The sequence below is a fragment of the Alnus glutinosa genome, chromosome 10 (genome assembly GCF_958979055.1).
Source record: "Alnus glutinosa chromosome 10, dhAlnGlut1.1, whole genome shotgun sequence".
Classification (NCBI taxonomy): domain Eukaryota; kingdom Viridiplantae; phylum Streptophyta; class Magnoliopsida; order Fagales; family Betulaceae; genus Alnus; species Alnus glutinosa.
This window is the reverse complement of record NC_084895.1, coordinates 28,744,698-28,756,800: the sequence shown is the minus strand read 5'-3', so window position 1 is coordinate 28,756,800 and position 12,103 is coordinate 28,744,698. Positions and strand designations below refer to the sequence as shown.

The following is a 12,103-nucleotide window of genomic DNA, read 5'->3' as shown; positions in this document are numbered from 1 at the left end:
TTGACTTTATGCGGTGCAGTTTTTGTTCTGGACCTAAAACAATAGAAGGAAGGACCAGTTCAGGGCTTTGAATTCCAACAAGGACTTTAAAAATCTCACACTCTCTTACAAAACGATCCTTATATTTTCCTAATTTCTAAAATGATTATCCCGGATATATTTACCATGAGATGGTACCAAGATGATGTGGAGCTTATTCATTTAAAATAAAAGTATAAATTAGAGCCAGTTATAACTGGACCGAAACAGGATTCGGGCACTAATCGAGCTCGGAAAACTGAAAAACCAGAATCCGGGTAGGTACTCGATTTTTTAAAATCGAACACCCGAGGTACCCGGTCCCGGGTACTTGTTTTAAAAGACCCGGTTAAACCCGGGAACGGGGACCGGGTCAGTCATTAACTTAATTTTTTACTTTTTTTTTTTTTTGGTAAGAAAAAAAAAACAACCTACCTTTCTTTAGTATTACCTCGGTACCCCCCCCTCCCCCTCCCCATATCCGCAAGGCACCAAGGCCATAACCCTAATTTTTCGTATTTTCTCCAACTCGTCTCCAGACCCAGTGGCTCCGTTAATTGCGTCCAACTCGTCTCCATCGTCGCCGTTCAACTCCAACGCCGCCAAGCCCGTCTCAGTGAATCCGTTCAATTACAACATCTCTGTGTTTTTGGATCAGTTTGATCTCGGTTTGGGTGAATCTCTCTCTCTCTCTCTCTCTCTCTCTCTCTCGCTGTCTCTGTCTCACTTTCTCTTTCTCTCCATGTGTGAAACTTGTTTTGCCGCCTATTTCCTCTGCTTGTGGCTTTGTTTGTTTATCTCTCTCTCTCTCTGTCTCTCGCTCGCTCGTCTCTGTTCTTACGATCCAATGGGTATACTCGTCTCTGTTATTCAAAGATTGAGGGTGCTTATCTATTGCATTAATGGAAGATTATTACTTTTGTTCATAATTTGTATCCAGATTCATTTTTTTGGTAGATTTTTGGTATCTGAAAGCTTTGGAAGTTTGGATCTGTTTGGTTTTTGTGGGTATGATTTTGATTTGCATATTGGGTCGACCAATGATCGAATACAATTTTTTTTTTTTTAAAAAAACCCGGTCCAGATACCCGGTTTACCCGGGTTTCTTAAGAAGAGAAATACATGCTTGCTTTCTTACTAATGCTATTAATAAATCATGCGATTTTCACATATCACTTTATTATAATAATTTGTATTTGTAGCTCATATATGTCCTTTAGTATATTGATTTGTAAAAATGAGCTACAAATTAGTTATGAATCATTCTAGCTAACTTTTGTCTATCATGATGAGAATGATTTAAATGATTTAAGAGTATTCACAGTAGCTATCCAACTATTTTTCCTAAATATAAAGAACCAAACTACTTTTTATTCATTATACAAATACACTCCAGTTTTTACTTTTTTTTAAGGGAAAATTGCACCGTTGGTCCCTGTGGTATGCCATAATTATTTTTTACTCCCTATGGTTTAAAAAATTACTAGGAGGTCCTCGTGGTATACAATAATTACAAATCGATCCCTGGCGTCAAATTCTGTTAAATTTTTTAACAGATTCTGTCAAATGCCACGTCAGCGACACGTGTCGCCATCTTATGGCGACACGTGTCCATCTTAATAAAAAAATATAAATTTATTAAAAAATAAATAAAAATACTTTTTTTAAAAAAAAAAAAAAAATCAAAAAAAAAAAACTGAATGGGTGGCCAAGCCACCCATTTGGGGGTGGCCTTCGGGCCACCCCTGGAAGATCCGGGGGTGGCGCGCAGCCACCCCAGTGGCCTGGGGGTGGCCGCGCGCCACCCCGGAGTTGTCTGGGGGTGGCGCGCGGCCACCCTCAGTTGCCTGGGTGGCCATCGGGCCACCCCCTGTGGCGCGGCCACCCCGGAGTTGTCTGGGGGTGGCGCGCGGCCACCCCCTGTGGCTTGGGGGTGGCCGCGCGCCACCCCCTGCGGCCTCTGCGGGTGGCGCGCGGCCACCCCCAGTGGCTGGGGGCGGCCAGGCCACCCTCAAATGGGTGGCTTGGCCACCCGTTCAGTTTTTTTTTTGATTTTTTTTTTTTTTTAAAAAAAAAGTATTTTTATTTATTTTTTAATAAATTTATATTTTTTTATTAAGATGGACACGTGTCGCCATAAGATGGTGACACGTGTCGCTGACGTGGCATTTGACGGAATCTGTTAAAAAATTTAACAGAATTTGACGCCAATGATCGATTTGTAATTATTGCATACCACAAGGATCTCCCAGTAATTTTTTAAACCACAGGGAGTAAAAAATAATTATGGAATACCACAGGGACCGACGATGCAATTTTTCATTTTTTTAATCATTTCTTTCCTCTTTTTTTTTTTTTTTTTTTTTTATTTCTCGCTCTCCCTCTTTGTTTTTCTCACTCACTCCATCTCTCTCTCGGTCGATTGCAAAGCTGAGGAGAAAGGGGATGGATCAAAAGCCAAAGTTAAACAAAAAAAACATTTTCGCTCTCACTTTCAGTCTTCTTAAGTTCTTAATACCCTTAAATTCATTAAGAGCCAGAAGGACAAGGGGGAGGAGGAGACCATCTCGGTAATTTTGACATCCTACTTTGTCTATGTTTCCCTCCACCAACAATGAGAGTCCCACCATTTCCGATGGTAGTGGCTTCGTCAGGATGATGGCATGTGTGGTGAGGAGGGATGTGGCATAGGTTTTCACGGGGATGGACTTTCCACTATGACGAATACTAGCAATAGCAACGAAAACTTAGATAAATGAAATTTGAAAAAGCGAGAGAGTAGAAATGGGATGGATTTCTTTTGTGGATTTATGAATGCAGTTGTTGTTTTTTTTTTTAATAGGATGATATTTTCTTTCATTTTTTCATCGTCTATTCTTGGTTGAGAATTGGAGAGAGGGAGAGAGATAGAAAGCTACGAGAACGAGACAGTGCATAGGCGTTGAAGGGCTAGATGTACTTTGTAAATAAATAAATGAATGAGTAAGTTACAGTGCTACTCAATGTACTATATGGTTCATAATATTTTAAAGAACGTATGAGGAAGTTGTTGTTGCCTATAGGGAGAATGTTTCTTAATATTTCTCTTATATTTAGTGAATAGATTAGGCTATGAGGTATGTGCTGTGAGTGCTCTAAAGAAATATTGGTGGAGTAAACCCACCCAACCAATTAATCACGCTTTTCATCTCCTCCATGGCCCCACAAATAGGATCAATCTCCAACCTTCGTGAGCTCCACGATCTCACGAGCTTTTCTATTGCGTGGCACCACTTGAATACCAATTAGAAATCAGATACAACATTATTTATTTATTTTTTATTTTTAAATATGAGCTTTACATTGGCGTCTCTGCTTTTCCCTCGCTCTCTTCTAGTGCTAGGGTTGAGAGTCGCCACTGCTTTTTTCTTATTCTCCATCGGATTAATCATACGCTGGCTCACTGAGTCGACTCTCCAGCTCGGTAAGTACTCTATTCAATAGCATCAGGCGTTTCGTATGTTTTGATTACAGTCTCAAATCCCTGCTTTGAAAACTTTGATCTAATATTTATGTTTATGGTTTTGCCATTGAGTTGATTTATTTCGTGATCAGAATGACCGAGTCAGTGTTTTACGCTTGTTTTGAAATTATGCTTTGTTTGGTTGCTTAGAAAAGGTAGGGAAGTATTAATTCAGAAACCTTTGGATGTCCGATTTTTCGTTTTGAGATATCAAAATAACAAAATAGGCTTCGAAACTTTGGGTTTTATCCTTTTTTGTTCTTTCGGGTACTATTGTAGCGACTAAGATTTTAATCTTTGGATATATGAGTTTGATTTTTGTGAGATTAAAAATTAGATTATAATAGTTTAAAAACAAAATAATAATTTCGGGAGTACTTAGTGAAATATGTGGATTTTTATGAAAATGAAAATATATATATATATATATTTATTTATTTATTTTCTTTTTTGATAAGTAATAAATTTTATTAAAAAAAGCATAAGGTACACTTATGTACACAGAAACAGACAAAACTACCCACAAAAAACCGCCCCAAGAAGAAACCCCAATAGACTCAAGAAAACCCTCAACCCTAAGACCCTCATACTCAAAGAAAACACAAAACAATCCACAAGAGGAAGCCCAAACAGACCCACATTAACCCTCAACATTGGGACCCTCAAACCCAAAAAACTTAAGGAGCAAACACTAGCGAGCTTTAGCTTTGCCGTAGTCAATAGAGTTATTTAGATTCCACAACTTCCTCATAGCTTTGTTCTTTGGACGCCCAAGCTTAACAATCTGAAGAAGGTTCTCTCTAATGGCATCTATAAACTCCAAAGAGGGATCCTCAACCTCCTCACCATTCGACACCCCATTCTTGTCATCGGGAGGAATGTCTAAGGAGCTACAACCCAATTAGGAAGGAGAAGTAACCTTTGCTGCAGACAATTGAGGATCAACCACAAAACCCTCTTGATCACCGACTTGCGCCGAAGAAACCTCTGGCGGTTGCAGGTGAGGGACTGGAGGAGAAGAGCATCCTCGAAACCTCGAGGGCCTGGACTTCAAAAAACCCCGCCGAAGAAAACCCCCATATGCACTTGTCGTGTATTAGGTCTTCTTAACAGATTGAGACTTGTCCATCGCTTGAGCCAGATCATCGACAACTGGACTTGAAGGAGAGGACTGAAAAATCGAGTGTGCTTGGGTCACACACAGTGGCCTATACTCCACATCCAACCTATGAAAATGAATATAGGTTGATGGAACTTAATTCATTTCCCAGATTTTATTAACAAGGATTTTATATTAGGTTATGATATTATTCCTGGAATAATTAAGTAATAGAAGATTTTACTTTGTGAAAATTTGGTCCTATTAAAATAGTTTGGACTAAAATGCTAGTGATAATATGATTCTAGAACTGAAAATAAGTCTAAGGGAATCAAATTAATAATGGCTATGTTTATAAATAGAATTAGATTTAAATAGTAAATTAAGAACAATAGTATTAGTAGTGATAGAAATAAGATCAAGCTTAGTTTTATAACTATGGGTTATTATGAGATTAAGCATAGTCATGGGTAATTGGTATAACCAAGAAAAGGATTTAAGAGAAAAATGGATATTAGAATTGGGGCAAATTCGTATATATGATAGTTAGGGGTTAAATAAATAAGTTTTGTTAAAATGGGGAAATATTTTCTCCCCATTGTCGTGGCAAGGCTAGGGCTACCTTTCCTTCTAAAAAAAAACGCCCCATCTCCCCCTTTCCTTTTCTTTTTCCCTTTTCTTCCTTTCTTCCTCTTATCTCCCTCTCCCTTCTTTCTCTCTGTCACGCACACGCGAGAGGGTTTCGGCCATGGGTTGTTGAGAGGTAGAATCTCTAACTTTCCTTTGTATTTTAGTTTTACCCATTGATTATTAAGCCCGAAATCATGTTAATTGTTTGGGATTGGTTTGGGTTTGATTTTAGGGTAAATTGTGATTTGGGTTGCCTATTGTTGGAGTTTTTCTCTATGATGCTGTGGGTGTTGGCCGAATGCTCTGGGCTAATGATTTGAGAATGTTTGTTTGTTTGTTTGGGTGTTATTCGAATGGCTTATGGATGGGTGTTTCAGTTGGTGGGGGCCGAATGTTGTTTTGGAGAGAAATTAATGGTTATTGAATCCTCTTTGGGAAATGGCTGAATATATGTATGTGAATTGGTTTTGTGAGTTTTGTTGAGTTAGAATTGTGATTTTGATTATGGGTTTTGATGTAAGTTGATTATTAACTTAAGGGTGGATTTCAGTGGTGATTTTGGATAGTGTTTTGTGGGTCACGTTATTTTTGAATTTTATGGCCAATCAATTGTGCGTTAGTGGGTTTCTCTTGGTGGGTAGCGTTGTTGTTTGGTTGTTTTCTTGGTGAGTTGTTGGTTTGAAGAACAGAATTTGGTAGGGTGTTATTATTTATTGTTGGAGTTGTGTTGTGCCATTTTGTGATGATTAGGAGCTTTTGGGTTTGTGATGTTGGTTGTTTTGGTTTGATTTTGTAGAAGTCAAAGGATGATATAAAATTAATATTTATGTTGATTTAGTATGATAAGGCAATGTTTAAGTTAGATAAAGTACAGAGAATTTCTTTGATTTTAATTACGGTCGAACGGTCTTTATACTCTATAGGATTGATTAACTAGACTTTAGTATTGGTGGGCTAAGTATGGGATTAATAGGATTAATTAAATAAGTCTTAGTCATAATATGCTAATATTGAGTATGTGAAAGCAATGAACAAACAACTGATAACAATAGCTATTGTGGAGTTCAATGGAAGTCCTAAGCTAATGGAAAGGATAAATTAAATTGCAGACTATGAACTAGGACTTACGTGGGATACCTTGACTGGACTATTGCACCAAAGAGGTAAGTGCAAACTTGCTGACCTTACTACACTCTTTTACAAAAGCAGGATAATATATATGATGAGAATGCCACGATATTGCTTATTTTTGTTCAAATGTGAACAAATGACTAGTGTTCCATGTGAATGAATTAGTATTGTTCAAGTGCAAAGGAATTACTAACGTTCAAGTGTGAATGAGCTACTATTGTTCTCTGAATGAAATATTATTGTCCTAATATAAATAAACTGTTGTTTACCTCGCAGGTAGTATCCTTGATATCTGATCATGTTTCGTTTTCTATGATTTCATGTGTTATGATATTGTGTTTAATAAGGATTGTTATGAGAACAGAATGGTTGTTGGTATTATGAAAATGTCATGATGATGCATACTGTCACGATAATGCATAATATTATTCAAATGAATAAGAGATTAATAATATTGAGACTACGGGCCCCATCATTGTGGGCTATGGCCCATAGTATTGTTAACTTAATAATATTGGGACTACAGACCCCAGCCTGGTCGAGTACGGGCCCCAGTGCTAAAATTAAAGTGAGAAAGTTAATCGTGGGGACCACAGACCCCATTATTAGTCGTAAACGTAGAGGAGTACGGGCCTCTAGTCAGCCAAAGGGAGTATGGGCCCTTATGTGAGACATGAGAAAGAAATGAAAAAGGAAATGAATAAATGAATGCATTGCATAAGATTCGTACGATATATTGATGGTTATGATCTTCTTTTTTACTTAGATGTACGCGAGATGTAGGTGTTTCGCAGAACCGGATGCGAAATGCTTATATGTGTATAGCTGGGTCAGATGATAATAAGAAAATGCCAAGGAAAAGATAATACAATTTATGTTTGCCAACTATGGTTTACGTTACAGGGAGTATCCTTGAAATCTGATTATGCTTTGATGTTTGATAGTCTTGGAGGTGTTTGATAACTGTGATTTACAATATTGGAAGTATCTTTATACTATGGTTATGCTTTGATGTGTGACAGTTTGACTGATGTTTTGACTCTTGAAGTTTACATTGCAGGAAGTATCCTCAATTTTTGATTATGTCTAGATAACTGTTGCTTCATTGTATCAATTATGAACTGGATGAATGTTGCTCACTTTCCACACACTAAGGTCATAATGATTGCACTTACTGAGATTGTGGACTCACGTATCTGCTTGTGGAATTGTGGATTAACTTGTGGTGATTCATCATTCCATAGTTGTTTTAGGTTTAGATTAAGTTGGTCTATTTTAGATTTGTATGGATGCCATGTGTGGCATATTGTAGTAATTATGTGTAGTCATTAAGTTTAAGTTATATTGAATTTATGTAATGACTTAGAAGCTCTGGTATGTTCTATTGATGAGTTTATAAGGTCAATTTAAATGCAAAAATTTATTACAGGCATTTTCTGCAGCGTTGATTTATTTAAGGATATAGTAGTAACGTCTTGTGGTAATTTGGAAAAAATTTCACTTGCAACTATTTATTTTAGTCGAGGTGTTACAACTGTACTGTGCTCAGATGCAGAGAAGATATTATTTTATTCTGTATCTTATTTTTTCGTTGTAAACAAACAGAATGGTGGGGTAAGGGTTTAGTTAAAATTTTGATTGTGATGATTTGCTGAAGCGATAGACTTGTTTTCAACTGTGACATGCTATTTGATGGTCAAGGTGATTGGTGTGCTGTTACTTGGTATCATTTTTTTTTACTACATCTGTCAACTAAGATTGAAAATAATATTTTTTCAACTTTTAGAAAATGTGTCGGTAATAAACCAGACCAGTCTCATATCTGGGTTTTGGCTTTCCTATATTTTAGAATTGGATTTCACTTGTTTTCTTGGTTATTAAGCTGACCGTTGGGAAAATATGGGAAATATCTACCAGAATTGGATTTCATATCTGAATTGGGTAACTATTGGGAAAGATGAATGTTTGAAATATGATTTTTGGAAAGAAAATAATAGAAAAGGAATGAGAAATAGTATGTAAGAAAATTAGAGTAAAGAATATAGTCTGTTGAAGTGTATATTGAAAAAGAAGTAGGTAAAGTAGAGAATGTTGCTTTTTGGATAGCTAAAATAGAGAATATTGTTCCATATGCTATAATTTTCTTCTCTTTTGCAGACGCTTCTCTCCTCCAGCTCTCAACGTAACATTGCCAAATTTCTTCATTTCCCTTTTCTGTCATTGACTATTACAACTTGATGGATCCCCAACCTGAACCAGTCACCTATGTCTGCGGAGGTATCTCTACTTTTCATTTTTATTCTGTTTGGTTGCTCAGAAAGCATGAGAAAAGAAACAGTTTTAAGACCCAAACCTAGTGCTACCTATTTGGCAGAGTTAAGTTCTACTTTTTCTGTTTCGGTTTTTTGGCATCCAAACAGAGCGTTCGAGTCGATTTTTTTTTTTAAGCTTTTGTTTGCTTTAAAAAATTTTGTTCTTGTTGATGTTAAGTGTTAGTCTTGAGATCGATGTGATTGTGATTATTGGCTGTAGACTGTGGGATGGAGAACACTCTGAAGTCAGGTGATGTGATACAATGCCGAGAGTGTGGTTACCGCATCTTGTACAAGAAGCGCACCCGCCGTAGTAAGCTGTTTTTTTCTTCGTTAATTATGGCAATGGCACCAGCTCTATAGTTCTTATTTTCTTTTCTTTTTTGTGTATGAAATTTGTGTTTTTCAAATTTGGATTGAAGACTATGGCATGATGAAAGGACCGAGTTTGGGAAATTATGTTATAATGATGCAGGGATTGAATTTTGGCTTTGGCTCATTTATTTGAGTGCGATAATTAATTTGAAGAAATTTAACTTTGATTCATGTAAATTTTTTGATGAATTGTAATATTAAGAGTTTGTGTTTGTTGAAGACGTGTGCATTTTTGCTGTTTTAGAATTTGTAGGATATGGTGATAGAGAGTTAGGAAGAAGGGTTTTGAAGTATTTATCGGAAGTATCACAATACTTGCATTATTTTAATGGTAATTAGAGGATATCTGGTAGGTGCTTCTTGCTCAGTCATGGTATTGGTTAGAGTAATTAGAGGGTATATTCAGTAGCTATTTCAGATTAATTAGATTTTTTTTTTTTTAAATCTCAGATTAAACAGAGTTTTTTTGTAAGTAATCGCAATTTTATTGAAAAGCGCAAATGCGCAATCCAAGAATGCATGAAGTGTACAAGAGAGTCACCTAATTAGAAATAGAAAAAAGATCTGAAAAAATTGTAAAGTTCTAAATACTAGAGTCAAAAGCTGCAGCCAGAAGAGTAAAGAGAGGATCATAAGAAGATGTGTTATTTAAAGAGCTCAAGCCTTGGGATTCCACTTTGGGTCTCTGAGTGGTGTTGAGGATCAAATTTTAGAATTAGTTAAAAATTGCAGGGTTCTACAAACTTAAAAAAGTAACAGTTAATTACCTATGTATCTTTTTAGAGACCTAAAAGGTTTTACAGAAAGTGTTAAATGCTGATATTTGTATTTTGCCTTTGTTGACCCCTGTTCTAGAACATGGGGAAGTGTCCTTATTCAAATCTCCTCTTTGTAAAAGAAAACTGTGCAATGCTTCCAATCAGTTGTCTCTGGTGACCTGGCTCAGCCAATGAGAAAATATTTCTTACCCTGGAATGTGAAGGCATTCACTTGTATCCTAACTTTGTATCTAGAAAGGACTAGATCACCATATTGCCTTGATTTGACACATGGGGCATCTTTTAGTGCCTCTGATCTCAGCCACCAAGTTATAACCCGTAGAATGAACACTTGTAACGGGATATAATATCTCATTAATTACTCTCATTCTACAGTACTGCACTTCTTTAGGACGATATGAATAATTTTGAAGTTGATGACCATAGGATCATATGTACCTGCTATTCATCTTTATTAATTTAACATCAGGCTTAGACCCTATGATAATCAAGCCTTCAAAGAGGTCATAAGTTTGTGGTCATGAATTCAATTGCAACTACTGCGATATGGTTAGTATTTCCATAGTGCCGGGTGGAAGTTTTGACCCCTGCTGTACATCTCGGTGTTGCCTTATTTCTTATAGTGGTGGTGGAATATATATATATATATATATATATATATATATATATATATATATATATATATATATATCTTGTCTCTTAATGCGTGTTCAAAAACATAGAATTAATATACTCCTTGCTTTTGCAGTTGTTCAGTATGAGGCACGCTGAAGAAGAGAATTGGGAAGGCGTGTGTAGACAAATTGCATATGATCTGTCATTGTCTTCCGGCTGCGCATCTAGCTAATTTGGTGTTAGGTTTAATTTATTGTTAAACAAACAATACTGTACTTTTCCATGCTACATAAAAATACTATTAGTACGTAATTTTTTGTTCTTAAAGACATTTTCCTTCTCTGGACTTCTGCTTAACTGATGCTTTTCTTCTTCTACACGAAATGCTATCTATTGTAGACTTGTAGTATGGTATTCATCTGATTTTTCTCGGGGATAAGCTTAAAAGAATCCGTCCATTTTTCCTCATATATGGGATATATGGGACCATACTGTACTCCCCCCCCCCCCCCCCCCCCCCCCCCAAACCCCTTTTGTTTTCTTTGGGCACCTATCGGAGGGCCAGATTGCGTACATAAATTTTAGGAAGTAGGAACTGACCAATCTCATGTCTATTTTTCATAATATAAATTAAGTTTCAAGGCAGTGACAAATAACTCTGTTGCGTTCAGAAATGACCGAGGACTTGTTTGGTAGATCATCCACAAAATTTTCATTTTCATTTTCCTTCTCCCAAAAATATCAAATAAAAAACATTCTTACTTTTTTACACTTTTTACATCACATTAATAATTTTTTATTATTATTCAACCAAAAAAACCCACTACAAAACAAAACTTTTTCACTTTTCTATAAAACATTCTCAAATTTTCTATCACATCAATCATTTCTTATTACTATTCAAATAAATATTCAAATTCACAATCACTTACCAAACAAGCTTCGACTCTCTCTACTAATGTTTGTTTGAACTTTTAACAAAAGCTGCTATCAAATCACTACTAGAAAAAAATAATATTATTTAATAGATTATTAAATTATCATATAACTTGATTGTCTGACTATAAAAATCAGTATTTGGATAAAATGAAAAATTAATATATGATTTTTATTGTCATGACATACCATTAACATCCCACAATTCACCTTTATTTTATTTTATTTCCTTTATTTTATTTAATAAAGGGACAAGGGAAATAGGAAAAACAAACTAAGCAGGGTGAGCTCCCTAACAACAAAATTTAAACAAAAAAAGATAATACAGATAGAAACACAAATAATAGGCAATAATTTTAAAAAGGTTTCTGGCCTCTCTAAGGGCCGCACAAGGGTAAAATAGCTCAATTAGGAGCTCCAAATGGTAAAGGAAGTACTGTTAAGAACTGAATAAGATCTATCAACGAGGAACTCAAACAACACAAAGCAACAAAAAACACAAACAAAGGTGTAGAAAAACGCTAGGAAAATTTCAAAACAGAATACTAGTAGATGGTGAGGCGAAGGATAGTAGTTAGTACTGGCACGTGTAAGCCACTCGCTAGCACGTGATATGCACCACCGACAATCGTTGTCGGGATGCAATGGACCACCATGAGAAATTGGTGACAAAAAAAAAAAAAGGCGGTGAAAGACATCAGAAACA

General features: G+C 36.1%; 1 protein-coding gene across 5 annotated transcripts; it reads left to right on the top strand.

The window, feature by feature from the left end:
• Positions 1–491: 491 nt before the first annotated feature.
• Positions 492–10,818, top strand: LOC133879749 (DNA-directed RNA polymerases II, IV and V subunit 12). 5 transcript variants are annotated; one of them, XM_062318508.1, is made up of 6 exons: positions 492–692; positions 3,395–3,481; positions 6,359–6,412; positions 8,538–8,657; positions 8,913–9,005; positions 10,595–10,818. In XM_062318508.1, the coding sequence occupies exons 4-6, from the start codon at positions 8,618–8,620 to the stop codon at positions 10,615–10,617; spliced, it is 156 nt and encodes a 51-aa protein (XP_062174492.1). In that variant the 5' UTR covers positions 492–692; positions 3,395–3,481; positions 6,359–6,412; positions 8,538–8,617; the 3' UTR covers positions 10,618–10,818. The 5 variants fall into 5 exon arrangements, with proteins under 5 accessions (XP_062174492.1, XP_062174490.1, XP_062174494.1 ...); XM_062318506.1 differs by lacking the exon at positions 3,395–3,481; XM_062318510.1 differs by lacking the exon at positions 6,359–6,412.
• Positions 10,819–12,103: the final 1,285 nt, after the last annotated feature.